Source organism: Zootoca vivipara, chromosome 13 (genome assembly GCF_963506605.1).
Source record: "Zootoca vivipara chromosome 13, rZooViv1.1, whole genome shotgun sequence".
NCBI lineage: Eukaryota > Metazoa > Chordata > Lepidosauria > Squamata > Lacertidae > Zootoca > Zootoca vivipara.
Genome location: NC_083288.1, coordinates 5,647,484 through 5,673,578, shown reverse-complemented (window position 1 = coordinate 5,673,578; position 26,095 = coordinate 5,647,484). Strand labels below are relative to the sequence as shown.

At 44.3% G+C, this 26,095-nt stretch overlaps 1 protein-coding gene across 13 annotated transcripts in view; it reads left to right on the top strand.

The window, feature by feature from the left end:
* Nucleotides 1-26,095, top strand: part of FHOD3 (formin homology 2 domain containing 3) — a 310,284-nt gene that overhangs the window by 148,118 nt on the left and 136,071 nt on the right. For all 13 annotated transcript variants that reach the window (XM_060282210.1, XM_060282206.1, XM_060282209.1 and 10 more), the window contains exons 4-5: nt 13,377-13,444; nt 23,336-23,441. In XM_060282210.1, coding sequence (XP_060138193.1) covers nt 13,377-13,444; nt 23,336-23,441 — 174 coding nt within the window. The remainder of the gene's footprint in view (nt 1-13,376; nt 13,445-23,335; nt 23,442-26,095) is intronic.

The following is a 26,095-nucleotide window of genomic DNA, read 5'->3' as shown; positions in this document are numbered from 1 at the left end:
ATGTTATTTGCTTAAGCAAACATCCATGTTTGTTAACTAATTTGGCTAAACAAAAACTATATATATATATATATATATATATATATATATATATATATATATATATATATATATATATATAAACTTAGATTGTCAGCCCAGCCTACACATGAAAAACTTAAATACTGTCCACTCCAAACAATCAGAAAAATATTGTTTCTATTCTATTCACTGAACTTCTTGAAACTTAGCACTGAAGGGGTTGATTCTGTATTCATAGGTTTGTAGAACAATAGGATTAAGGACTTTTTCTCAACTCTGTTCATGTAATAACATTTTTGCTGTGAAGAAGAGGCATGTGAGTCAAATTCAGTTTTGAGAACTGCAAAAGTAAACCAAGCATCTGTGATAATATCTTGTAGGCAGAGAAACCTCTGGAAGAGCATGACATTGTGAATGGATTAATGGAATTTATTTACCCAAAAAATTAAACATATACAACCTTATTCTACAAAATTAGAAAACTAATCTTTATTTCATGATGGAATAACCTTTGGATGGTAATATATTTTTCTCAAAAAGCATTTTATTTAAAAAAAAATTCCGATGTAAATTAAAAAAATCGATTTAAATAAAAAAAATCTGATTCTTTTTTTTAAAAAAAAATCATTGATTTTTATCCACCCTGGTAGGTTGGCCTTCACACACGTTCACTTCATCAAATCTGGCCCTCTTTGAAAAAGTTTGGACACCCTCTCCTGCCTCCCTCCCCTGCCCACCCCCCTAATATTCTTAAGAGGGTCTCTTTCCCAGTCTTCAGAGAGTAGCTGAAAGTGGGGAGGCAGAAAAAGGTCCTCCTTTCCTTCCACTCTGCAGTTTTAATCTGAAACTTTAGGAACAGTACTGCGCCCAGAGCTGAGAAGCTGCCCGCCCTGTCACAAAATGTGCCTAGAACAAGGGGAGTTTTGAACACTGTTACAAGGAGATAATACACGTGAGGCAATTAGAACACTCTTCAAGGCCAAAACAATGTGGTGAGTTGCAAACATTTATATCCAGTTTAGGTTGTGCTAATCTTCCTGTGCTGGTTTTCTTGCCTGACTTAGCAGTTGCAATGTCCTTTCTCCTGCAGTGCCAGGGCAACTGGCATTTAAGTTGCAGGTACTACTTCTTTGGCCATCAAAGGGGCTGTGTTGGTCTATCCCAGGGGTCAGCAAACTTTTTCAGCAGGGGGCCGGTCCACTGTCCCTCAGACCTTGGGGGGACGACTATATTTTTTTGGGGGGGGGGATGAATGAATTCTTATACTCCACAAATAGCCCAGAGATGCATTTTAAATAAAGGGACACTTTCTACTCATGTAAAAGCACACTGATTTCCAGACCATCCATGGGCCGGATTTAGAAGGCGATTGGGCCGCATCCGGCCCCCGGCCTTAGTTTGCCTACCCATGGTCTACCTTTTGCCGCAATGTTGTTCTTCAGAGGTTAGGGGTGCAGCCTTGCAGTGACCCTTGGTCCCCTGGCCAGGGGCAGAAGCCAGAGTGTGCTGGATTTGTCCACCTGTGCAGGATTTTTTACGGTTAGCGGGACAGAGCAATGACCTGTTTTGCAAAGAAGTTGATGTAATGCATGTCAACTTTGCCTGGAGTATTCTGAAATCTTTCTTTGGAAGAGAAGAGCAGAGGAGAAAAACCTCGGTGGGATTTCTGTGGAGAAAAAAACGGGAAGAGGGGCTGAATCCCAGCCCCAGGCAATCTGGCATCTCCAACAAGCTAAGAGCTGCATAAGTATGCGTTTTGACATTTAAAACAAATGTGGGATGCAGCTGATCTTGAAGCAATGACTTCCAGACCGTGGAGGATATAGAAAGTTTGATAAAACACCCTTTTGAATATAGGAAGACACTCCGGACTCTGAAATAAAGGGATGCGTCGACCTAAAGCAGAGTTTAAAAAGCTGATTTCTACTCTGTGGCTTTGCTTTCCCCCTAGTGCCTTCCCCCAATGGCAATTAGGTGTTTTAAAGTAAAATAAAATAGGACGATGTGTGAGACATATCCAAGTTGGGTCATTGCTACATACTCGTTAGGTGCTCTGAGGGATGGGGACTTCATTTCCATTCCTTTGTAATTATGAGGGAGATCATAATTAAAAACGCAGCTCTTATGTATGTCCAGCCTTGAACTCTGCCAGCGATTGGAGGGATGTCAGGCAGGCAGGCATTTGGGTTGAGAACTAGCTCTAAGCTTACAAATCTGCTCACCAGATGCGTTGGCTGGTCATGTCCTTATACAGGGGTGAGTTGTGGCAAAACCTATCCTCTCAGCTTTACCACAGAGTTATTGTGCCTCAGGAAAAGAAACCTGGTAGAACAAAGGCCCCTTTAGTTGAACTTTCTATTCTCTGAGTGGCCAACAGAATGCCTATTTGGAAGCAGGACATGAGCACAGTAACTCTCTCTCACTTGTTTTCCCCAAAATAAAAAAAAATCCTTCAGTAGCACCTTAAAGACCAACTAAGTTTTTATTTTGGTATGAACTTTCGTGTGCATGCACACTTCGTCAGATACACTGAAACAGAATCCACCAAACCCTTATGTATATTCAGAGGGTGGGGGTGGGGTGATGGGAATGGGTGATGGGCTGATGGGAGTGGTAAACCTGTAGGTGGCTGTTAACGACTGCTGATGACTGCAATTGGTCCTGGGGGGGGGAAGCAAGGGCTGAGGTGCTAAAGAAAGCTTGATCATGCATAATGAGATAAGAATCCAATGTCTTTATTCATCCCAGGTGGCTCCATGGTTTTAAGCTTGGTAACGAGTTCCAATTCAGCAACTTCTCTTCCCAGTCTGTTCCTGAATTTTTTCTGTAATAAAACAGCTGCTTTGAGATCTTGTATAGAATGTCCTGGGAGATTGAAGTGTCCTCCTACTGGTTTCTCTGTCTTGTGGTTCCTGATGTCAGATTTATGTCCATTTATCCTTTGGCGTAGGGTTTGGCCTGTTTGTCCAATATAGAGAGCTGAAGGGCACTGTTGGCATTTGATGGCATACACAATGTTGGAAGATGAGCAATTAAATAGTCCTGAGATGGTATGTTGGATGTTGTTGGGGCCAGTAATGATGTTGTCCGGGTGTATGTGGCAGCAAAGTTGGCATCTGGGTTTATTGCAGGCTCTGGTCCATGTTAAGTCTGGTGGTTGTATTATTGTGGGTGAGGAGTTGTTTAAGATTGGGTGGCTGTCTGTAGGCAATTGTTTTCCCCAGAAACACATTAAGAGGCATTCTGCCCCTATTACTGGAGGTAATACTGTGTTTCTCCAAAAATAAGACACCGTCTTATATTTATTTTTCCTAAAAACAACAACACGGTGGCTTATTTTCAGGGGATGTCTTTTTTTTTTAATTAAGTATGGTACAGTTTAACCTACAAGGTTAAACTGCCTATCACTATGGCTTATTTTCGGGGTATGGCTTGTTTTCAGGGTATGGCGTACTTTCGGAGAAACACGGTATGCTTGGCATCTTTCTTTCTCAAGAGACAACGGGGTGCGCCTCTGGAGGTGAGGTCAAACAGCTGCATTTGCAGCAACTGGGCAGTGTGCATGGAGGTCCTGGGCTGTCCAGATGACAAGACCCGCCTCCCTCCCCACTTGCTGATGTGGTCCAATGGAAAGCAGAGCAATACGTTTGGCATCAGCTTGGCTGCAGGAGTTGCCGGAAGGAGACATACAAGGTGCCATCCAACTACCTTAGGGACTCCGCTCTGGATTTGTGTAGCCTTTTCTTCTCCCAAAGATATCACGCAAAGCAGAGGAGGTTTAGGATCAGTTTTCCTTCCCCTAGGTGGGCTACCTTCCCAGGTTGATGATCCCCACCTGCCCCTCACTTCCCTCTACAGCTCATACAGAAAATGCCTTCTTGACTATTGGGCCCACTCTTCATAGAGCTGTAGTTTGGGGGGGGGCAGAGGGACCATGGGCCCAGGCTCCCTGGTAGCTGAGGTGCAGCCACAGGCGGGTCGGTCTAGCGGGCAGGTGGATGGAGGGAGTGGGCAAGGAGCTCCATGCGGGCTCCATGCACACACCCTGGCGCACGCCCCACCCCAACTGCCCAGTGCACCGGAACTGACGATGCTTAGGTATCTTATGGAAATACATAGAACTTAATGTTTCTGAAGCCATATCCGTATAAAGGTTTGGCATAACTTGGATACCCAAATCTGAGATTCCTGCATTGCAGGGGGCTGGATTCAATGGTCCTTGAAGTCCCTTCCAACTCTACAATTCTATTATTCTATGATTCTGCATGTGGTACAAATTGTTTGCTAATACTGCAAATTCAGTCACATCAATTTGTGCATTTTATACCAGTTGCTTTGTGCCTGTTCCTGGATAAGCACCTGGATAAGTTGCAGAAGGAGCAGCAGAACGGCCCTGCCCTATTATTTACTTATTTCAAGAAATTGTCGTTCTTACTTGCTCAACAAGAATACCGCAAAGCAATTAGGCAACCTGAAAGCAGGAGTTGTGGCAGTCTGCTATTTCTGCTCCAGTGGTCAGGGGCGGAGCTTCATGCTCTGCCACCGGGGACAGAGAACAGGCACGTGGTGCGTGTTCTGGAGGTGGGGCGGGATGCACAATTTGGGGGTGGGGCGGGGCACACGGTTTGGGGCGGGGCACGCCGCGCACAGGGGCAAGCATGCATTTTTGGGGGGTGCATTTTGGAGTGGAGTGGGGTGGGCAGCCGCGATGGCACCCCTGGGATCGCGCTGCCCGGGGCGCCCCACCCCAACCACCCCATCTTCCTACGCCCCTGCCAGTGGTATATCTGCTTCTAAGTTATTCTGTAAGTAGATTATTCAAGTGTAAAGGCAGGGGACGGACAAGTGGGACCTGGAACAAAATGTTTCGGTGTGGAGTTCCCCTGTTTGAGGAAACAGCAAGTCATGGTCTCTTCAATGATACCCCATTGCATCCCTTGCCTCTGGTTTTCCTTTCCTTCCCATCAGTAATTCAGCATCCCATGGTCATTGGGCATGCTCAGTGTTCATTGCTCATCATTGCAACACCTGATGCAGGTGTTTAACTCCTGCTTAGGGTCTGTAGGGCAAGGATTGAAATCTCAGGGTGTGGGTCTAGAAGGAACGGAACAGGCTATTTTCAGCTTGGCTTCATGAGAGGTTTTTTTTTAATCAGTTCCTCTGCTGTCTACCATGTCCTTTAGGATCCAGCTAGGTTCTGTGCTCCATGGGATTCCAGTTCCTAGGTATCTGTGCCTCCAACCCCAGAGGAGAAATCCATACCTGCTGCCTTGTGGAACATCTTCAGGAGAAGAAAAGGCTAAGCAGTAAACCCTACACAAATCCGAAGTAGAGTCCCTGAGAAAGTTGGCTGGCATCTTGCATGCCTCCTTCCGGCAACTCCCTGCAGCCAAGCTGGTGCCAAATGTATTGCTCTGCATTCCTTTGGACCACATCAGCGAAGCCGAGGGGGGTGGGGTCTTGTCATCTGGGCAGCCCAGGACCTCCATGCACACTGCGCAGACTTGCACTCTAGAGAAGTCACTTTGGTGCTGATAACACAACAAAAACGACACAGGAGACAGCAGTTATGAGTTACAGTGGTACCTCAGTTTATGAACACAATTGGTTCCGAAGTCTGTTCATAAACTGAAGCGTTCATAAACTGAAGCGAACTTTCCCATTGAAAGTAATGGAAAGTGGATTAATCCGTTCCAGACGGGTCCACGGAGTACTCAACCTGAAGCGTACTTAACCTGAAGCATGGGTGTAATTGGTTCCGGAAGTCTGTTCATAAACTGAAGTGTTCATAAACTGAAGCGAACTTTCCCATTGAAAGTAATGGAAAGTGAATTAATCCGTTCCAGATGGGTCCGCGGCGTTTGTAAACCGAAAATTCATAAACCAAGGTGTTCATAAACCGAGGTTCCACTGTACTGGTCTCTGTAGTCGCAGCCGCAGCAAGCACTGTGATTCTCTGACGGTTTGGGTTCACCCCCAGAGGTTGCACTCCCATTGTCTTTCAAGACAGACAAATTCCAGCAATAATTTAAACCCACCCACCTGACCTATGGCTGAATCCTAAATATATATTAGAGCTATGGACAATGTATGTGGGGGAGGGGTCCTATTTATGACCCTGGGACTTGACCCTGAACCTTGTAGCCTGGGTTTGGGCCATGGCCTAGTTCAAGTCACTCATACAACCTATCAGCACCCCAGATTTTAACTGGAGTAGTGCCTTGTACCCAATTCCACGGCAAGCCCTACCAAAATAAGCAGACGGAGATAGTTTATTTTTCAGCAACAGGCTCTGAGGATGGCCTGAGCGTTAACTGACAGCTGCCTGGTTGTCGGGATTGTTTCTGCATTTCACGTTGCACAACATTAATGGTACATTGTCAGATATCCGAGGAGAGCTAGCGCTCGCCTGTTGGGTGACGACCGATCAGTTGAATAAGTGATCTACTGCAGCACTTTCCAATAAGGGTAATTATATGCTGTCAGCACTCTTTGTGAACAAATAATGAGGAAAAAGCATTGATTCATTGGTTTGGTGGGGGGAGGGAGTCCTTTTTCAGAAGTGCCTGTGTGCAAATCCTGAGAACTTGCTTCATGGCTCACTTCACAGCCAGTTCGTATTATCATGTTTCAGGTCTCTGGGAACCCAGACAGTCTGAACAAAAGAAATTACTTCCATTTCTTGCGATAAGTTATTGAAACCTAGGAGAGGAATGACAGAAAAAAATTATGTGCCGATGATATGTTTTGCATTCAAATGGTCTGTGTGAGGTTTTGTGGTGTAGGTACAATACTGGTTTTGCTGGAATGTGTTGGAATTCACATTCACAGGGTGAAGCAGAGAGGTCTCACTCCAGAGTTCTCCCTCCCTGGCACCTTGAATGCTTTTTGCAATAGTGTCCCAAGGGCCTAGGACAGTGATGGCGAACCTATGACACGTGTGTCAGACATGACACGCAGAGCCCTCACTGCTGGCACGCGCCCCATCGGCCCATTCACGCTGTTGTTGTTGTTCCCCCCCCATTTGTTCTCCCACTCCTCCTCACACTATAGCTTGTCTCCACTGTTAAAACCCGGATCCTGTTGTTGTTGTTGTTGTTGGTAGCCAGAGATTGGTTTTTTAACCCTTTCTGTGCTGTTTTTTCTGGCACTTTGGCAGACGATGATTGGGTGTAACAGCGTTCATTTTTTAACCCGTTCTGTGCTGGTTTTTTGTGCTTTGGCAGACTATGTCGATGCTGCGTGTTAGTTCCAGCAAAGGTATTATTCATCATTTATTTCTGTTCTCTTCCCCCCTCCCCAAAGCGCAGCAGCTTTGGGGCATCCCCCCCCCCAAAAAAAGCAAAGCAACTTTTGCACCCCACCCAAAAAACCTCCAAAAATCTCAGCAGCTCCCCGCCAAAAGCTCAACAACTCTGGGCACTTTGTGATAAATAAGGGGTTTTTGGTTTGGTTTGTTTAAATAATTAGTTTTTGGTTTATTAAATACAGTTATATATTACAATTATACATTTTTGTTATTTAAACTATAAATATCACAAAACTATGGGTTTTTTTCTCGAAGTGACACACCACCTGAGTTATGCTCGGTTTTTTGGCAAATTTTGACACACCAAGCTCAAAAGGTTGCCCATCACTGGCCTAGGAGGAAAGAGGCCCTAGTACAGGCATAGGCAAACTCGCCCCTCCAGATGATTTGGGACTACAACTCCCATGATGCCTAGCTAACAGGACCAGTGGTCAGGGGTGATGGGAGTTTGCCTATGCCTGCCCTAGTACGTACAAAGGCACTTTGTGGTGAAAATCTGTTGTGAAGTTGCGTGTTGACTGTATCCTTTCAAAATGATTGTCTTCATCATCTCTTTTATGTGCTAGTCATCTATGTGCATTTATCTACCTGTCAGAGAAAGGGAGAGAACACTTGACAACTTTATTCATCCGATTGCATATAGGCCATGGCATTTTGCTTTAATTAGACCACAATTTAAAGTCAGAAACTATTTTTTCTCTGCCGAGTATAAATTGTGTCTCCCCTGGAGTAGTCAGGGAGAAAACATGAAGGCTTCAAATCTACGGTATGTGTATATATATGTAAACTGGGCATGTGTGTTCCTCTTCAATGTTCAACAAAACCGCTTGACCGATTGCATTCAAATTTTAACACAAAGTCAATTGTGACTACAAGATCAAGCTCATACCATTTTCAAAGACAAATGTCACACCTGGGCCACGTAAACCCCCCAAAACCCCATGTTCAAAAACTCACAACTCACCCTAAAGTGCATGCTGGGAAATAGAAGCCATAATCAGGAGACCTTGCACAACAGCGGCCTCTAGTGGTAGCTACACTGGTACTGCAGGTAGGAAACCTACCCACTCCATAGCAACTTGGCTCGGCTTTGCAGACTAGGCCGAGAAGAGGTTTGCAGACTAGGCCAAATAGAGGTGGGGGCTCCCCTGGGTGGGGGATGGGGGGAGGAGGGGCGGGAAAGGTCATGGGTCTGGACAGGGTGGGCCCAATCACAGGGATGAGCCTGGGGGTGGGGGAGGAGTCTGAGGGCCCATTTAACAGACTAAGCCACAGTGGGGCCTACAGGGGAGCCTGAAGGGGGACTCTGAGGGTCCATTTAACAGACTAAGGGACAGCAACTAGGCTGAATAGAGGTGGGGGCTCCCCTGGGTGGGAGATGGGGGAGGGGGTGGGAAAGGTCATGGGTCGGGACAGGGTGGGGCCAATCACAGGGATGTGCCGGGGGCTGGGGGGAGGAGTCTGAAGGGCCCAGTTAACAGACCAAGCCACAGCAACGCGTGGCAGGGCCAACTAGTAGTGTGTATGTGTATGTGTATGTGTATGTGTGTGTATATATATATATATATATATATATATATATATATATATATATATATATACACACACACACACACAGTCAGATTAGATCAAACCCTGTGAATTTGTACCAGGTGAAGCCACATAACCTCAGCAGACATGCAGAAGAGCAGCATTAATGTACTAATGGGCACTGTGCCTGTGGCTGATCCCCCTCACAAAATGATATATTTTGCTGGGTCTGGGAGTAAAAAGGAAAGTGCATTGTCTTGCCAATAGATTTATTATTGGCTTTTGTAGACAAAAACAAAGCTCAGACGAAAGCCTTGTTTTGGCATCACTCCAAGGTATTTTTTTTCTTGCTCTTGCTGGACACCAGTTAAATTTGTCTGACATTCAATGAAAGAATGGCATGCTGCAATAATTAGTTTTATATGCCTCCTGAAAAACGTCCAGACATTTACTTTGCTCTGAATTTTCACCCTCTGCACCAAGCAGTTGACTTTAGTTAGTGATACATAGTACAGGATGCACTCAGTGATGAATCAGACTGGGAGCAAAGAGGCAGCATGAGCAACAGCAAGCACTTTCTGCGCTTGTGTCATTAATTGCTACTACTGAAGGGGGGGGAAGGTAAAGGAAGAGGACCCTGGATGGTTAAGTCCAGTCAAAGGCAACTATGGGATGCTGCACTCATCCCGCTTCAGGCCGAGGGAGCCGGCATTTGTCCACACACAGCTTTCCAGGTCATGTGGCTATCAGGACTAAACCGCTTCTGGCGCAACGGGACACTATGATGAGTGTCAGAGTGCATGGAAACACCATTTATCTTCCCACCGCAGCAGTACCTACTTATCTACTTGCACTGGTATGCTTTCTTGGGCTTGCCGATTGGAAGGTCGGTGGTTCGAATCCGTGCAACAGGGTGAGCTCCCATTGCTCTGTCCCAGCTTCTGCCAACTACAGAAGGAATGCAGAACTTGGAGTGGGAGGGTTGCCTGACCATCCTGGCTCTGTGGGTGCCCCAGTATTTTAGGTTCTCTCCCTTCCTCTCCCAGAACTAGGGCTCTGGTGGCCAGGAACTCTGGGTGGCTGAGGTTCACTAGGGCAGCACAAAGCCCCTTGCTAACCCCAGGGATTCTCTCTCCCTGCCACCTACAGCCAGGGCACCTGCATTGGAAGAGGCCCGCCTACCCCTGCTTCTCTTCCAGTGATGGAGATGCAGATATTTTCCCGCTGGTTCATTGTGCTAACTCTCCACCCCCCTCTGAGGAAGAAAGCCTTGCTCATCTGAATGTGACTTGCTCCTGAGAAAACATTCCTAAACTATTGCTGTGATTTTGCCTCTGCTGTAGAAATGGAAATTACAGGAAGCTAATGAGGCTAGCAAAAGGGACCCAGGTGGCGCTTTGGGCTAAACCACTGAGCCTAGGGTTTGCTGATCAGAAGGTCGGCGGTTCAAATCCCTGTGACGGGGTGAGCTCCCGTTGCTTGGTCCCAGCTCCTGCCAACCTAGCAGTTCAAAAGCACATCAAAAATGCAAGTAGATAAATAGGAACCGCTATAGCGGGAAGGTAAATGGCGTTTCCATGTGCTGCTCTGGTTTGCCAGAAGCGGCTTTGTCATGCTGGCCACATGACCTGGATGCTATACGCCGGCTCCCTCGGCCAATAATGCGAGATGAGCGCGCAACCCCAGAGTTGGTCACGACTGGACCTAATGGTCAGGGGTCCCTTTACCTTTACCTAATGAGGCTAGCACCTTTATGTGGATCCTCCCCATTCCCTGCTTAATTCTGTCTGAGTTCTTATTTGAGGACACTGGGTGAGTCCTGAGGTTTTGCAGCATGGTGTTTGGGTCTTAAATTCAATGGCACGCTTCATTCAAAAGTAAATGGGTTATCTGTTGGGTCCGAGAAATAAAATGCATTTGGCCATGATGCTTTAGGTCATCCTTATGTATTAAGAGTCGTGGTGGTGTAGCGACAGAGACATACTACCCTGAAACGTGAAATCTGATGTGAAGGCATATAAAGCAACAGTCTTGCTGAAGCACTGCTGATCGAGGTCTATTTGATGCCTGGATGGCATGTTGCCTGGGAATCCCCAGAAATTAAAATCTAGTTCTGCATCTCTTCAAAAACATACCGGCAGATAGACCCATCTTTGGACAAACTGTATGCAATTGTATGAGAATGAAGGGAATTTAATTCTAACGAAGGCCAGATGGTGGTATCTTTCCAAGGAATAATTTTGTTCCTATTTAGCACGTGAAGACAATACAATTTTAAAAAATAAAATCCAGCAACTCCCACCCCACCCCACAAAAAAACCCAAAACCCTATTATCCTTTCAGCTTTCCTGACAAGACTTTAGTTTATCTAGCCAAGAAACATAATGTACTTGTACACACGAGTGAATTGATTTTTTTGGGCTAGGATAATTAAAGTGTGTGTTTGGGTCCGTGATTACAAGAGACATTCCTTTTTGCAATGTTTTGTGCTGGGAATTTGTCAGCTCCGTAAGGAATAAGAAGTTGTGAGAACTGCAAGAGGGGTAAATGGGCCACACATTCTCTCTCCAGTGCCAAGGACAGAATATTGCTTTAGAGGTTTACAAACAACGGCTGAGGCGTCTCTTTCATATTGGCTGAAACTATTTGGATCCCAGAAAAGGTCCGTTATGTTTCGCTTCTTTCAAAGAAGAGAACCAAAAGCATTTGTTTCCAAAGCATGCCTTGTCTGCTTCTGCAGAACATATGGGGAACAAACCAGTGGGAAGACCTCCATGGCCCCTTGCAGAAGTGAATAAGCTCCACTAGGGGCCATTCAGCAGGCTTTGCTGCTGGGTTGCCTCCTTTGCTCTTGCATTCAGCTCTGTTGCCATTTTACTTGTTTGGATTTTGTGGACCCCAGTAGAACAATGATCCTACCATTTTCTTTCTTCCTGAGAAGTCTTTCCAATGCACCCATATGCTATCCTTGTGGAAGCTGTGTATGTAGAAGTCTAGGTTTTCCTATTCAAAAGTGAGGGAAGGAATTATGGACACTCATGGTGACTATGATCCTGCAACGTTTTAACCATCTGGCATGCCTGTCTTTTGCGAGCATATTGTTGGGTCCAGGTTCAAAATCAACCATCAAACTCACAAACCTTGGACTAAATAAAAAAATCCCTTCAGTAGCACCATAAAGACCAACTAAGTTTTTTTATTTTGGTATGAGCTTTCGTGTGCATGCACACTTCATCAGATACACTGAAACAGAAGTCACCAGACCCTTATGTATATTCAGAGGTCTGGTGACCCTTATGTATATATTCAGAGGTCTGGTGACTTCTGTTTCAGTGTATCTGATGAAGTGTGCATGCACACGAAAGCTCATACCCAAAAAAAAAAAAACCTTAGTTGGTCTTTAAGGTGCTACTGAAGGAATTTTTTTATTTTGTTTCGACTCAGACCAACACGGCTACCTACCTGTAACTAAAACCTTGGACTAGTCAGCCTCGGCTCCAGATAAACTAAAAGCTGTAACCAATATTTGTTTACCACTTGGGGTTTCTTGGGGAAGACAAACCACGAGGCTGGGCTCCTACATAATGTTAAGCCCAACTCTGGCTTGGCTGCAGGTAGTGTGGCAGCAGCAGGACACAGGGAAGAACAAAATAGGCAGTTTTCTCTCTGGCCATCAGCATGCTTGAATATTCACGTTCAACCATAGTTTGGCTTTCCATTGTGGCCATTTTATAAATTAATGTTTTATTGATTGATTGATTGATTGATTGATTGATGGCTAGTTACTCCCTCCCAGTTATCTGGGGGAACTGATAGCAAGCAAAGACACCAGGAATCAGGATTCTGAGGAATATACCTTTAGCGAGGTATATAGATGATCCAGCTCCTTCTTTCCATTCCAGCCATGTAAACAGGGGCAGCGAGATGAGATCACATAACAACTGTCCTAAAATATCTGCTTCCTGGTTCCCTGTGTGCTACTGGGCTTGGTTCAAGGTGATAGTGGTGGTTTACTAAGCCCTGTATTTGCAGGAACAGCTATTCCAATAGGCAATTTGATTCCTAAGATCAACTGAGCAGGGACCAGGGCTCTGTTCACAGTCCCCGCTGGCATACAGGGTGAGGAGACTTGTAGAAGTGTCTTCTCCATGGTAGGGCCCCAATGCTGGAATGATTTCCTATTTGAGGTGTATCAATTTCCTGAACTGTTTGGTTTCAGACTCCAACTGAAAACATCATTATTTGCACTAAGATTTCGCAGTTTGATAAATAAAGGTGGTGGTACTCATCAAAAATGCATATTTTAATTGATCTTGTACAATTCTTTGTAGTGTATGTACTGTATTTTTAGTGGTGCTCTATTGTGCCTTGTATGTTTGATGTATGTTGCATTACTGAGGAATATTGATTTAAAAAACCCCGCAAATAATTCATTGCAGCTCCCTACAGTCATGAGAACTGAATTTTATATCAAACTTTGACTAAATGTTTTTCTTTTCTTTTGTCTTTTCATTAGAAAAGCTCTACAATTCAAATGGACGGGAGCTGAGGCGGGCCCTCTTCTCCTTGAAACAAATATTTCAAGTAAGTGAGCCTTTTGTCCAGGTTCTTTTTGTCTGCCATTCAAGCTGGTTTCCATAAGATTACATAGGTACGGCCTTGTTTAACAGGAAGCTAGAAGATATTGGAAGGAGTTATTGGCAAGCAAGCACATTATTTACCCATTTTGAGTGTTTCTCCAGCTCCTTGACTTCATTTTGTCTGGAAGGGTAGATGAAGCAAAATACCTGTTGCACCCCGTCCACTTTTGCACTCACCACCCATGGTGGAAAAGGGAGAATCCCAATGGCACTATAAATACTCTTCCTCTTTTTCAAAGGAAGGTTTTTTTTCTTGCTTCCTGCAATACTAGTGGTGGCAGCAGTATCCTTTGTTCTGTGTGCTCCCTCTTTCAAGCTGCGATGTCAGGGGTTGAAAGGGGGAGGGTGCAAAACAGCAAGCTGAGTGGGGGTCACCAGCCATTTATTGTGACTTGACACCCTTCCTCCCTTCTTTCACTTTTGCAGTCCTGGGCAGGTAGCAAAATGATGACTAAATCCTATGCATTGTTAGTAAGCTGCATTCGGTCTGTTGGGCTGATATTTTCGAAGCCTGGTTTAGTTAATAAATAGGTGATGCAGAAGAGACCACTCTTCCGTACACTGATCTGTTTATACAGTGGTGGTACCTCTCAAGACGAATGCCCTGCAAGATGAATTTTTCGGAAGACGAATGCGTCTTGCGATCTGGTGGTAATTTAATTAATGCGTTCCTATGGGCAAAAAAAAAATAAATCAATGCATTCCTATGGGAAACCACGATTCACAAGATGAATTTTTCGCGAAACGAATTGACTCACGGAACGAATTAAATTCGTCTTGCGAGGCACCACTATATATATATATATATATATATATATATATATATATATATATATGTAAGAGTTTCCCCCAAAAAACCTTAATCAATTATGTATCATGCCGTGCAAATATTAGGCAACAGATTGTGAGCAAAATTGGGTATGAAATCTCTCTCTCTCTCTCTCTCTCTCTGCACACACACACACACACACACACACACACACACACACACACACACTTATATACACATAGCATTATGTCGTGAATCCATTAATCATTGCTAACAATTGCGCTTTTCAAAGCTTTTAGAGCATCTCTTTTTCAGTCTGTTGAAAAGATTAACTTGAAGGTGTTCAGAGTCATAGAATCTTATCAGCGAGAGTGTCACACACTTCACTCCTTAAGAGTCATCAATCATGCTTAGGAGAGGAGAAGGAGTGTTCCCCAATTGCTTCATTGATCAGAGGAGGGAGGTGTGGCACATAGAACACCCTGGTTCATGAAAAGAATGATGGATGACCCCTCAGGGACTGGAGTAGATGAATTTGATTTAAGGGCTTCATATTCAGCTCCAAGAAGAAGAGAATAGCCTCTGTTTGATGACTTCAATCTTTTCTAGTAAATTGCTTGGATTCTGTCACAAAGAGGAGAAAACATTTTATTCCCCCCCCAACTTCTATGTTACAAGCTAGTACTTTGAAATTTTGTTTTCATCCTTGTATTTTTCTGTTGACAAAATTCGTTTCACATATACAAGCCAAAATAGGTTTAGGATTGTGGTCATTGATTTAAATTCTTCATCGGGACATTGTATCACATGATAACACCAGTGAACAGCAGTGGGCTTCTCATGGTGTGGAAAGAAGAAGCCTTTGACGGCTTGCTTTTGAGGAGTAGGATAGACCTACCATCACCTACCTTCTCACATAATTAGACCCACCACCTCCTGAAGGGGAGAACGTCCCCCGAAGGTACCACCATGCAAAGGGGTACACATGCCTTGATTTCACTTTAACTGGGGAGAGGGGCCATGATTGATGAACGGGAGTAATCTTGCCTCTGGAATTGGTGACCGTTCTGGTGAACATTCTTAATGTCTCCTTTCAGGCATTCACACTCTGTGTGCACAGGTTGCGAGTGGAGCAGGTGGGGCTGGTGCATACAGGAACATGCTAAGCAGGACTGGCACCTGCAGCCTCTGCACAGTTTGTGCCCACGTGTGTGCAGCTGCGGTCTTGCACTTGCCTTGGGGTGAGCTCTGTCCCAGCACCTGCCCATCTAGCAGTTTGAAAGCACACCAGTGCAAGTAGATAAATAGGTACCGCTGCGGTGGGAAGGTAAACGACAGTTCTGTGCGCTCTGGTTTCCGTCACGGTGTTCCGTTACACCAGAAGTGTTTTAGTCATGCTGGCCACATGACCTGGAAAGCAGTCTGTGGACAAGCGCTGGCTCCCTTGGCCTGAAAAGTGAGACAATCACCACACCCCATAGTTGCCTTTGACTGGACTTAACCGTCCAGGGGTCCATTATCTTACCTTTACCTTCCTTACAATGGTGTTTGTAAAAGTCAGCTATTGTTAGGATTGTGGCCTCATTTTACAGTCTTACCAGATAATTTTGAATGTGAAACTAAAACAACCACCGACCATAATTTAAAACAGAAAATCAGCTGCAATTTCTATGATGCCCAAGTATTAAATGCCATTGTTGTTCTGTAGCAATACTAGTTTTGCCTGGTTGCAGTTCCCTTCCATTAAGTGCTGTTACGTAGATGTATTATTTGTTGCAGCTGAATAGAGCTTTTGATTTTAAGAACTCTTAGAGAACAGTCCAAGTTACATACTGTGGATCTTAGTTAGGTTTACTAAAAAAAGTTAAACGTGCTTAATTCTCCCTATTTAAATTAGTGGAACTTCAAAGTGCTTAACTGGCTGGATTGCATACAGTACTTAGTTTCCAGTTTAGTTTTATTATTCAAATATTCTTGAATGCGATCCACAGCTTGACTTTACAATTTTCATGTGAGGCTGTTTCCTCTCATTTGCTTAGTTATTGAAGTGGATTACATGCATACGTGGACCCAGGTGGCGCTGTGGGTTAAACCACTGAGCCTAGGGCTTGCTGATCAGAAGGTCGGCGGTTTGAATCCCTGTGATGGGGTGAGCTCCCGTTGCTTGGACCCAGCTCCTGCCAACCTAGCAGTTCAAAAGCATGTCAAAATGCAAGTAAATAAATAGGAACCGCTAGAGCGGGAAGGTAAACAGCGTTTCGATGTGCTGCTCTGGTTTGCCAGAAGCGGCTTTGTCATGCTGGCCACATGACCTGGAAGCTGTACGCCGGCTCCCTTGGCCAATAATGCGAGATGAGCGCCGCAACCCCAGAGTCGGTCACGACTGGACCTAATGGTCAGGGGTCCCTTTACCTTTACATGCATACGTACATAATTTTATTTGTATGCCGCCTTTCCATAGTTAAAACAATGCTCAGGGCAGCTTACAACATGAAAAAAATACATAATCCAAAACATTAGAAAAGTAGTCGAAACAAAATAAAAAAAAATTCTTCTTCCAGTAGCACCTTAGAGACCAACTAAGTTTGTCATTGGTATGAGCTTTCGTGTGCATGCAAATAGATATCTTCAGAAGTGTGCATGCAAACGAAAGCTCATACCAATGACAAACTTAGTTGGTCTCTAAGGTGCTACTGGAAGAAAAAAAAATTATTTTGTTTCGACTACACCAGGCCAACACGGCTACATACCTGTAATTAGAAACGTAGTGATAAACACTCCCCAAAAATGCCCATCAAAAAGTACACAGCCAACTCTTAAACCAGAGGGTATACAAATAAACTAATACAGCAACCCACTATTTGCATCCCGTCACAGTGGCCGGATGGGACTACTTCAGAGTAACGACTCTACACCGCTCTGCATTTTATCTTTTTATTGGTGCTGCGTATTTACAGTGCTAAAGGTGGAGCTATTTACAGAGACACATCTTCTCAGCTTGAAACAGTACCTCCGAATGGCGTTTGGCGCGTCTTGCACCAGCATAACAACTTGGGGAGCCCCATCCTCTTCCCCCGACGCTTTCTGCGAAGTTCCGGAGTTGGGGGGATGGGTCTGCCCCCCTTTCTTCCTCCTTCCTGTCCCACCTGGGACGCTGGCTCTTCTACCCTGCCAGAGCCTTGGACCCCACTTCCTGTTTCCCCACTTGAGCTGGAGCTTTCCCTGCTCTCAGTCGTGCTCTGGGCTGGGCTGGAACTCAGGAGGGGAGGGGCTTCACGATACCCCTTGCCCCTCACACATCCCCATCCCAAAATGCATAATCCTGCAAACCTTAACCCATCTCCTTAAAGGTATCATTTGTTGCTCATGGGAAAGAAGTATGGAAAGGAAATAGAGCTCAAGAAGCAGAAAAACTTCCTGCTGTCTCAACTCAGGCAGGCATTTGTCGTTCTCGGGCTATTCTTACTACTCCAAGTGCTGTAATGTGTTTCTGTTCTTTGAATGTGATGATTCTCCATAGTTTTGGGTGGTTCCTGTCTCTTTTGCCACTTCAAATCAGCTTCTTCCTCTGAGGAGACAGCCACACCCTCTGCATGATCAGTTTCATGGGAACTTGGGAGAGTGAGAAAACCCATGTTTACTCCGATTCAGCAGTAAAACACTGGAGTCTCCGGAGGAAGCTCCGGGACAAAACAAAATTCCTGCTTGGACATGGATCTGGAAAACGTGGCCCCCTGCCTAGAAAGTGCATAGGAAAGCTAAGTGGGGATGAGCCCTAAATTAATTTTCTGGAAAGCAGACTCTGGATAGCCGAGGAGGAACTTAGCAAAGACTGATTCTTTAAGCCAGGCATCCCCAAACTTCAGCTCTCCAGATGTTTTGGACTACAATTCCCATCATCCCTGACCACTGGTCCTCTTAGCTAGGGATCATGGGAGTTGTAGGCCAAAACATCTGGAGGGCCGCAGTTTGGGGTTGCCTGATCTAAGCATCAGTGCAACTGGAACAGACCACTAAGAATATATAACATCAGTTTTATAACAACTTCACTGGCACCCAGTTATTTGCCTACTTCAGGCATCCGCAAACTGCGGCCCTCCAGATGTTTTGTTGGCCTACAACTCCCATGATCCCTAGCTAACAGAACCAGTGGTTGGGAAAGTTGGGAATTGTAGTCTAAAACATCTGGAGGGCCGAAGTTTGGGGATGCCTGGCCTACTTAATGTTTGTTGCCCTCAAAACCTTAAACAGCCCAGACCCAAGTTACCTTAAGGACAACCTTCTCCCTGTGCCCCTGCTTGCTTCGCTCATCAGCCACCAACCCTCTGGCCTCTGCCACTGCACTCACATTAACGCCCTAAAGCAGGCACAGGCAAACTCGGCCCTCCAGATGTCTTGGGACTACAACTCCCAAAACATCTGGAGGGCTGAGTTTGCCTAAGCCTGGCCTAAAGCTTTCCTTCCCAGTGGTGCAGCAGGTGAACACATTAAACTGCCTTATACTGAGTCAAACCAGTGGCTTCCTCTTCTGGAAGTTCTAAAAGAACAATCTAAACCCAAGACAATTTAGCAGAGATGCTAGGGAAGTAAGCAAGGCCACACAACTCCCTCCCGGCGAGGTTTGTCTTGCTCTTTCTTCTCTTTTTAAGTTTCAGGCATCTGGCCATGCCTGCATTTTCCTGCAGATGTTTGGGGCCTCTTGATTGTACTGCTGATACTGGGTTTTCTTTGCTAGGCTTCTGCCGTTTTTATTAATGTGCTGTTGAATTTTTCTTTCCTGGTTTTAATCTGCATTTTCTCCTTTTAAAAACTGTTAGCTGCCTTGTAGATTTTGTTAAATCTAAAGGAAGAAGATAGATGCAGCTTTAGCAGAAGTGTGCTGGTTCAAAAAGTATATAGAGCATCCATTTTCTTTCCTTCTTTTAAAGGTGTTAACAAACCATTATTCAGCTGATTTTTCTCTAAAGGATGGATTTCTGTTCAAAGTCCTGAAGTTTCCCTGTGCCTTTTGGTCTGTATTTTCCTCTTTTGCCACCAATTCTGCTGTCATCTTAAACTAATTTATATCCCTGGAAGAAAGAATCATAATCCTCAAACTCTAATCCTCCTTAAACCAATTTGATTTTTCTGTCCTGCACTGGGTTTGATGTGCAAGATAGCTTTTGTCTGGTAGTCAGTGAAACAGTCAGCTTGTGTTTGCAAGTCTTTCAAATAAAGTCACATCACATCAGAAAGAAGGAAAAAGAGTAGTTGTGGTTCAGTCTGGGCTTGTTAAGTAGCTGTTGCACCTAACTAGAAAGTGTAGCTGTTAATAATAATAAAAAACACCTATCTGATTAATATTTTGAAGATGATTTTCATAAAAACCAGTATGAATAATTATTTTCCCAGTTGTTTCTCTGAAGCAGATGTAGGTAAGTGGTTGGAAATGAGTCTAAATAGTCCCCATTTGACACACCAGATAAAGTAGTAAGAATATTTTCTTTCCGTTTTACTTAAAAGGAAAAGAAACAATGGGTTTCTGTGTATATTACTTACCGGTATAAACAAAGTTGTAGTGTTATCTCACACTCATTCTGAAAAAGCACAATATTACTTGCAGTTGTCCTCTTGACGAAACCTTTCAGGAACCCCATTAAGGCTTCATTCTCCTCCTCCCCACACCCTGTTTCTGACCTCAAACCATCTGGGTACATCTACTATAATCAAATAGATGCAGTGAGCATAGAGGTCTGTTATATCACAGAGTTTAAGGAACAGTTTAGTACAATAGTGCAAATGGCATAGACTATTAGCCAGAATTAGCCTCCGCAAATCAAACAAAACAGAAGTAACTTTTGTGTCATCTCAAAAACGATGCTTTTTAATGGAGACAGTTGGCATATTCAGTTGTAAGTTATCCAAGAGAAGTTAAGAATGTATTTGCATGTGTGAACTGGCCCTGGGTCCTATACAGTCACTTTGATGCTCAGCTAAAATAGTGGTATATGTACAGTAAGTTGGAAAAATAATTTTCCAATTAGCAAGTTTCTGGCATGGAAAATTTATGAATGTTCTGGGGAAGCCTGTTTCAGAAATGGATTTTTGTTACAGTAAGCCCTCTTCCCTCGATGCTAAAATATAAATGGACAGTTATACAGTTCATCCAGTTCTTGTTCTCATAATATTATTTCCTCCTTCCCCCCTATAGACATTAAAATCTAAGACTGTCGTCATGCTCTGCAGTTTGTGTGACTGCCAATAGGAAGCCATGACAATCCCAACATGGCAGACAGTATGCAGCGGGGCAAGAAAGCAGCGTTGCTGGCAGGCATTTAATGGATCACTCGCAGAGTGATTTAGCAAACCGCTCTTTTCACCATTAAAATGTCTCTGTGGGGGCGAGAGGCGCTTCTCAGAGCAGATCGGCAGGCTGCTGTGTGAAGCTGTTAGTGTGGTGTAGTGGTTAAGAGCAGTAGACTCGTAATCTGGCGAACCGGGTTCGATTCCCTGCTCCTCCACATGCAGGTGCTGGTTGACCTTGGGCTAGTCACACTTCTCTGAAGTCTCTCAGCCCCACTCACCTCACAGAGTGTTTGTTGTGGGGGAGGAGGGGAAAGGAGAATGTTAGCCACTTTGAGACGCCTTCGGGTAGTGATAAAGCAGAATAATAATAATAATAATAATAATAATAATAATAATAATAATAATAATAATTTTATTATTTATACCCCGCCCATCTGGCTGGGTTTCCCTAGCCACTCTGGGCGGCTTCCAACGGAAATATTAGAATACACTAATTTCTTAAACATTAAAAGCTTCCCTAAACAGGGCTGCCTTCAGATGTCCTCTAAAAGTCTGGTAGTTATTTTTCTTTTTGACATCTGGTGGGAGGGTGTTCCACAGGGTGGGTGCCACTACCGAGAAGGCCCTCTGCCTGGTTCCCTGTAACCTCACTTCTTGCAAAGGATATCAAATCCAAACTCCTCCTCTTCTTCTCTCCTCCCCACCCTCCCTTTAAACACGGCCGCAGCAAGGTTTAATGGAGGGGTGAGTTGCTTTACACCAGGCACCCCCAAACTTCGGCCCTCCAGATGTTTTGGACTACAATTCCCATCTTCCCCGACTACTGGTCCTGTTAGCTAGGGACCATGGGAGTTGTAGGCCAAAACATCTGGAGGGCTGCAGTTTGGGGATGCCTGCTTTACACAGTGTTTTAGCAACATGCTCTGTGAAGCACCTCCTCCCTCCTTGGAAAGGGGTTGGGGGGGTGAGCTGGTTATATAATGTTTTTATTTCATTTTATAATATTTATATGCTACTTTACTGAGCAAAGCTTGACTGTGTTCTATGGTTAGATGGCAACCTCTTAGATCATTCAAGAACTAAGCCTGTCCTTGAGTGATTGCTCATTGTGCCCTTCTTATTACCATTTGTAGCTGAAGTTTTTATAGAAGGAGAACTCCAGGAGATTTCCATGTTTGGCTGCTTTTCTCATCATTGCTTTAATGCTGGCAGACAGACCATAAATCTTAGCAATATTACAGGACTGCTCCAGTTTTCTACCCAAGGACAACATCCTTCTCTCCTTCCTTCCTTTAGCTGTTACCACACATATTCTGAAACGTCTCAACATTTTGATCATAATTTGTACCTTGGCTCCTATTTTCAGTTTTCAAATTCCCCAACCCAGAAACTCATGCTGGTAGAATAAATAGCCTTTTAAATTTTTGGTCACTTATGTTAGAAAATCAGTAAGTTAATGGGGCTATAGAACGACTGACTACTTTATTTCAGAAGTGATGTAAACACAGTCCTTTTAATGTAGGGGAAACTAGTTTGGATTCTTTTCATCTGTCTTTGCACAGTCCAGATGTTTGGACCTTCTCACAACCCCATCACATTAGAGATGCATGATAAAACAGGTCATGTGCAGAGGTCTGGTCTATGGCATGATGTTTATGTTCTCTTTCTTCACACTTCCATTCCCTTTCCTTCCTTTAAAAAAGATACATTAAAGCCTTTTGAAGTTTGAAGCTTGGATTGTTTATACAGTTATTGTTAAAATCAGTCAAGTTAAAGTGTCTTTTATGAATTTAATATGTGCTTTAAATTCAGATCAGATCCTGAAGGATTGCTGTTGTTCCCCATTAACCCATTTGGATGTTTCATTAAATTCAAACCTGCCATGTATCTTATACATCACTGAACAGTCATTTAATAATAATAATAATAATAATAATAATAATAATAATAATTTATTTATTTATTTATACCCCGCCCACCTGGCTGGGTTTCCCCAGCCACTCTGGGCGGCTTCCAACAGAAAAATGAAATAAAATAATCTATTAAACATTAAAAGCCTCCCTAAACATAAATTTTGAGTATGGAAATGCTAATTTTGGTTATATTGTTTGCATCTTACAGTATTTGAATTCTCATGATGTGAGAAAGTGCTTGCAGAAAGATGGCATACAGGTTTTGAAAAATAAAAGAGTGAGCCTGAACAGAATTCTCTAGGGAGGGAATTTCACAATTGCGGGGTACGGCAGGTTCTTGAATTATGCAAGTTTGTCACAGCTCACCCCCACAACATGACTCAGGTTCCTGCTAGGGCTGGGCGATATCTGGTTTTAAACATTGTGATATATCAGCAGCTAAATACCTCAATACGCTGATATATCACGATGTCTTGAATGTATCTCGGCTGTTTCTTCCTCCCAACCTTAGGGGAGGAAGAAGCAGTTGTGATACATTCCGCAGCCCTACAATGTGCCTCTCCAACTTACGCCTGAGCTGGAGGGGCATCAGAGCCTTAACTGCTCATCTGTGGGGGGGGGAGCTTCCTACCCCCCAGCTGAGCAAGTGCCGATGCCTCTCCGTCAACCTATTTTGAAGCATTGGCATTTGAACTCTACTCTCAAATGAGATGTGGACCATTGTCATGTATATCTGCTACATAATAACCACCTCTCATATCACTAGAAAAATCAGCATGAATTTGCGAGCCATGCTTACTGTTTGTCTGTTTTTGAAAAATGTTAAGTAGCAACTCATTTCTCCTTTTTGCCTTTTCCCTTGATACAGGATGACAAGGATTTGGTTCATGAATTTGTTGTGGCAGAGGGCCTGACCTGTTTAATAAAAGTGGGCGCTGAGGCGGACCAGAACTACCAGAATTACATCTTGAGAGGTACGGAAGTTTATTTCACAAGCTGTTTTTGCTTGCAAACTACAGCTTTCACAGTTTTTCCGTTTCTTAGTAAAATACATTATTTGTTTGAAGAAACCCAACCCTTACTGCATGTCCTTTCACCTTGCAACTGACCGGATTTGACTTCCCCTGGCATCAACTGCCTTAGTTACTATTACTTTCAAACAGCCTTGTATTTAAGCACCATTCTGGTAGCCAATTGGCCACTAAGTATTGCTTGCAAGCAATTGGCATGGCTAGTGGAGAAGTGGTAGCTCTATTCTGGCTCCCCTCTGTAACCAGCATGGAAACCATGTTTGATTCCAGAGGAGGAAAGCCATGAGATCTACACCCAACATAGAAATGCAGTGTGCTACTGCAAGAGGAATGGGACTCTCCTTCCCTCCTCTTCCCAGTCACCAGTAGGCTAGCAGACAGTTTTCACGCTAGTAACTTTCCTAGGGAGGCAGTGGAAGACAGGAGTGCCTGGCGTGCTCTGGTCCATGGGGTCACAAAGAGTTGGACACAACTAAACGACTAAACAACACCAACAAACTTTCCTAGGCTTATTCACAAGGCTACTTTCAAACATTTCCTACCCCCTGCGCCCCCATTGACTTTTTTCCCATTTCATTTTTCTTTCTCTTCTTCTCCTAACGTCTCACTTCTTTACTTTTGGACTGTAAGTCTCTGGTCAGGCCTGTGTTAGTCTTAATTATCAGGAGCACCTATCAATTTTAGATTTGTCATAAATAAAGAATACCAACAACAAGCTACATCGCTCACTTACTTGCTCAGTTATTTATTTGAAGTGCCTGGAGTTTTCTAGGTGCTATAAAGCGATTTAAAAAAATGACACAGGCCCTGTCCTCAAGCTTACACTGTAAAAGACACAAAGGGAAAAAGGTATGGGGGAAGGAAGAGGGGGGAGGAAACCAAATTCAGGTAGCAAAACTTTTCAATTACATAATAAGTGGCACCAAAGAGACAGTATAGTGAGCCAAGGATGCGAGTGGAAGTTAATTCCAGCTGATTCAGGGCGCCTTGTTGCCCTGCCTCACCTTTCACTCTCTTTCTGCCTCTGTCCCCACCCCACACCCCCAAAGTTGCTGGGTGAAGTGGCTTCTAATAAGAGACAATTCTGGGAGCAGAGGGACAAAATGGTGGTTGATTTCAGCCAAGCCAATGGGGATGGTTGTGTTGTCTCATATCTCCCTCTGCTGAAAACAGGTGGAATGGCTGCCAATGCATTAATTCTTTTAAGAGCCTTTGCACATGTTCAAGAAGCTCTGGAAATTGAGTGCACTCCATGGTGAGGCAAACTAAGGCCCAGGGGCTGGATGCAGCCCAATCGCCTTCTATAATAATATTAATTTATTATTTATACCCCGCCCATCTGGCTGGGTTACACTAATTTCTTAAACATTAAACAGGGCTGCCTTCCCTAAACAGGGCTGCCTTCAGATGTCCTCTAAAAGTCTGGTAGTTGTTTTTCTCTTTGACATCTGATGGGAGGGCATTTCACAAGGCGGGTGCCACTACTGAGAAGGCCCTCTGCCTGGTTCCCTGTAACTTGGCTTCTCGCAGTGAGGGAACCGCCAGAAGGCCCTCGGCACTGGACCTCAGTGTCCGGGCAGAGCGATGGAGGTGGACCTTCAGGTATACTGGGCCGAGGCCGTTTAGGGCTTTAAAGGTCAGCACCAACACTTTGAATTGTGCTCAGAAACGTACTGGGAGCCAGTGTAGATCTCAGGACCTACAAAACGCCCCCAGTGGCCGCTCCCAGTCACCAGTCTAGCTGCCGCATTCTGGATTAGTTGTAGTTTCCGGGTCACCTTCAAAGGTAGCCCCATGTAGAGCGCATTGCAGTAGTCCAAGCGGGAGATAACTAGAGCATGCAGCACTCTGGCAAGACAGTCTGCAGGCAGGTAGGGTCTCAGCCTGCGTATCAGATGGAGTTGATAGACAGCTGCCCAGGACACAGAATTAACCTTCTAAATCCGGCCCGCGGACAGCACATTTTTACATGAGTAGAACGTGTCCTTTTATTTAAAATGCATCTCTGGATTATTTGTGGGGCTTGCCTGGTGTTTTTACATGAGTAGAATGTGTGCTTTTATTTAAAATGCATCTCTGGGTTATTTGTGGGGCATAGGAATTGGGTTCCCCCCCCTAAAAAAAATAGTCCGGCCACCCACAAGGTCTGAGGGACAGTGGAACGCCCCCCCCCTGAAAAAGTTTGCTGACCCCTGCTCAAGGCCATAGGGTCTACCTCCATGCATCCATTGTAGTGCTTATAAATTGTTTCAGTAAAATAAATAAAATATACCTTCATAAAGTAATGTGCAATCTTATGTCTACTAGGTTGTACAGACTAGATGCCAGGTATATGTGTGTAGAGATGTGTGCTGTATTTTACAGTAAAACAGAACATGTAGAAGGGTGATGAGTCAGAAGCACAAGTACTGAATGTGTCTTTTTATTATCTGTGGCCTTTGTGTCAGGCCTGAATACAGAATAACTGTATGAACATGGAAGAGTTAGCTTTTCACTGGGAAGTACAATACAACTCTGTTCTGCTGTTATCTTTATGCGATTGTCCACTCAACAAAAGGTTGTGTTCTCCATAGTTCAGATTGTGTTCTCCGTAGTTC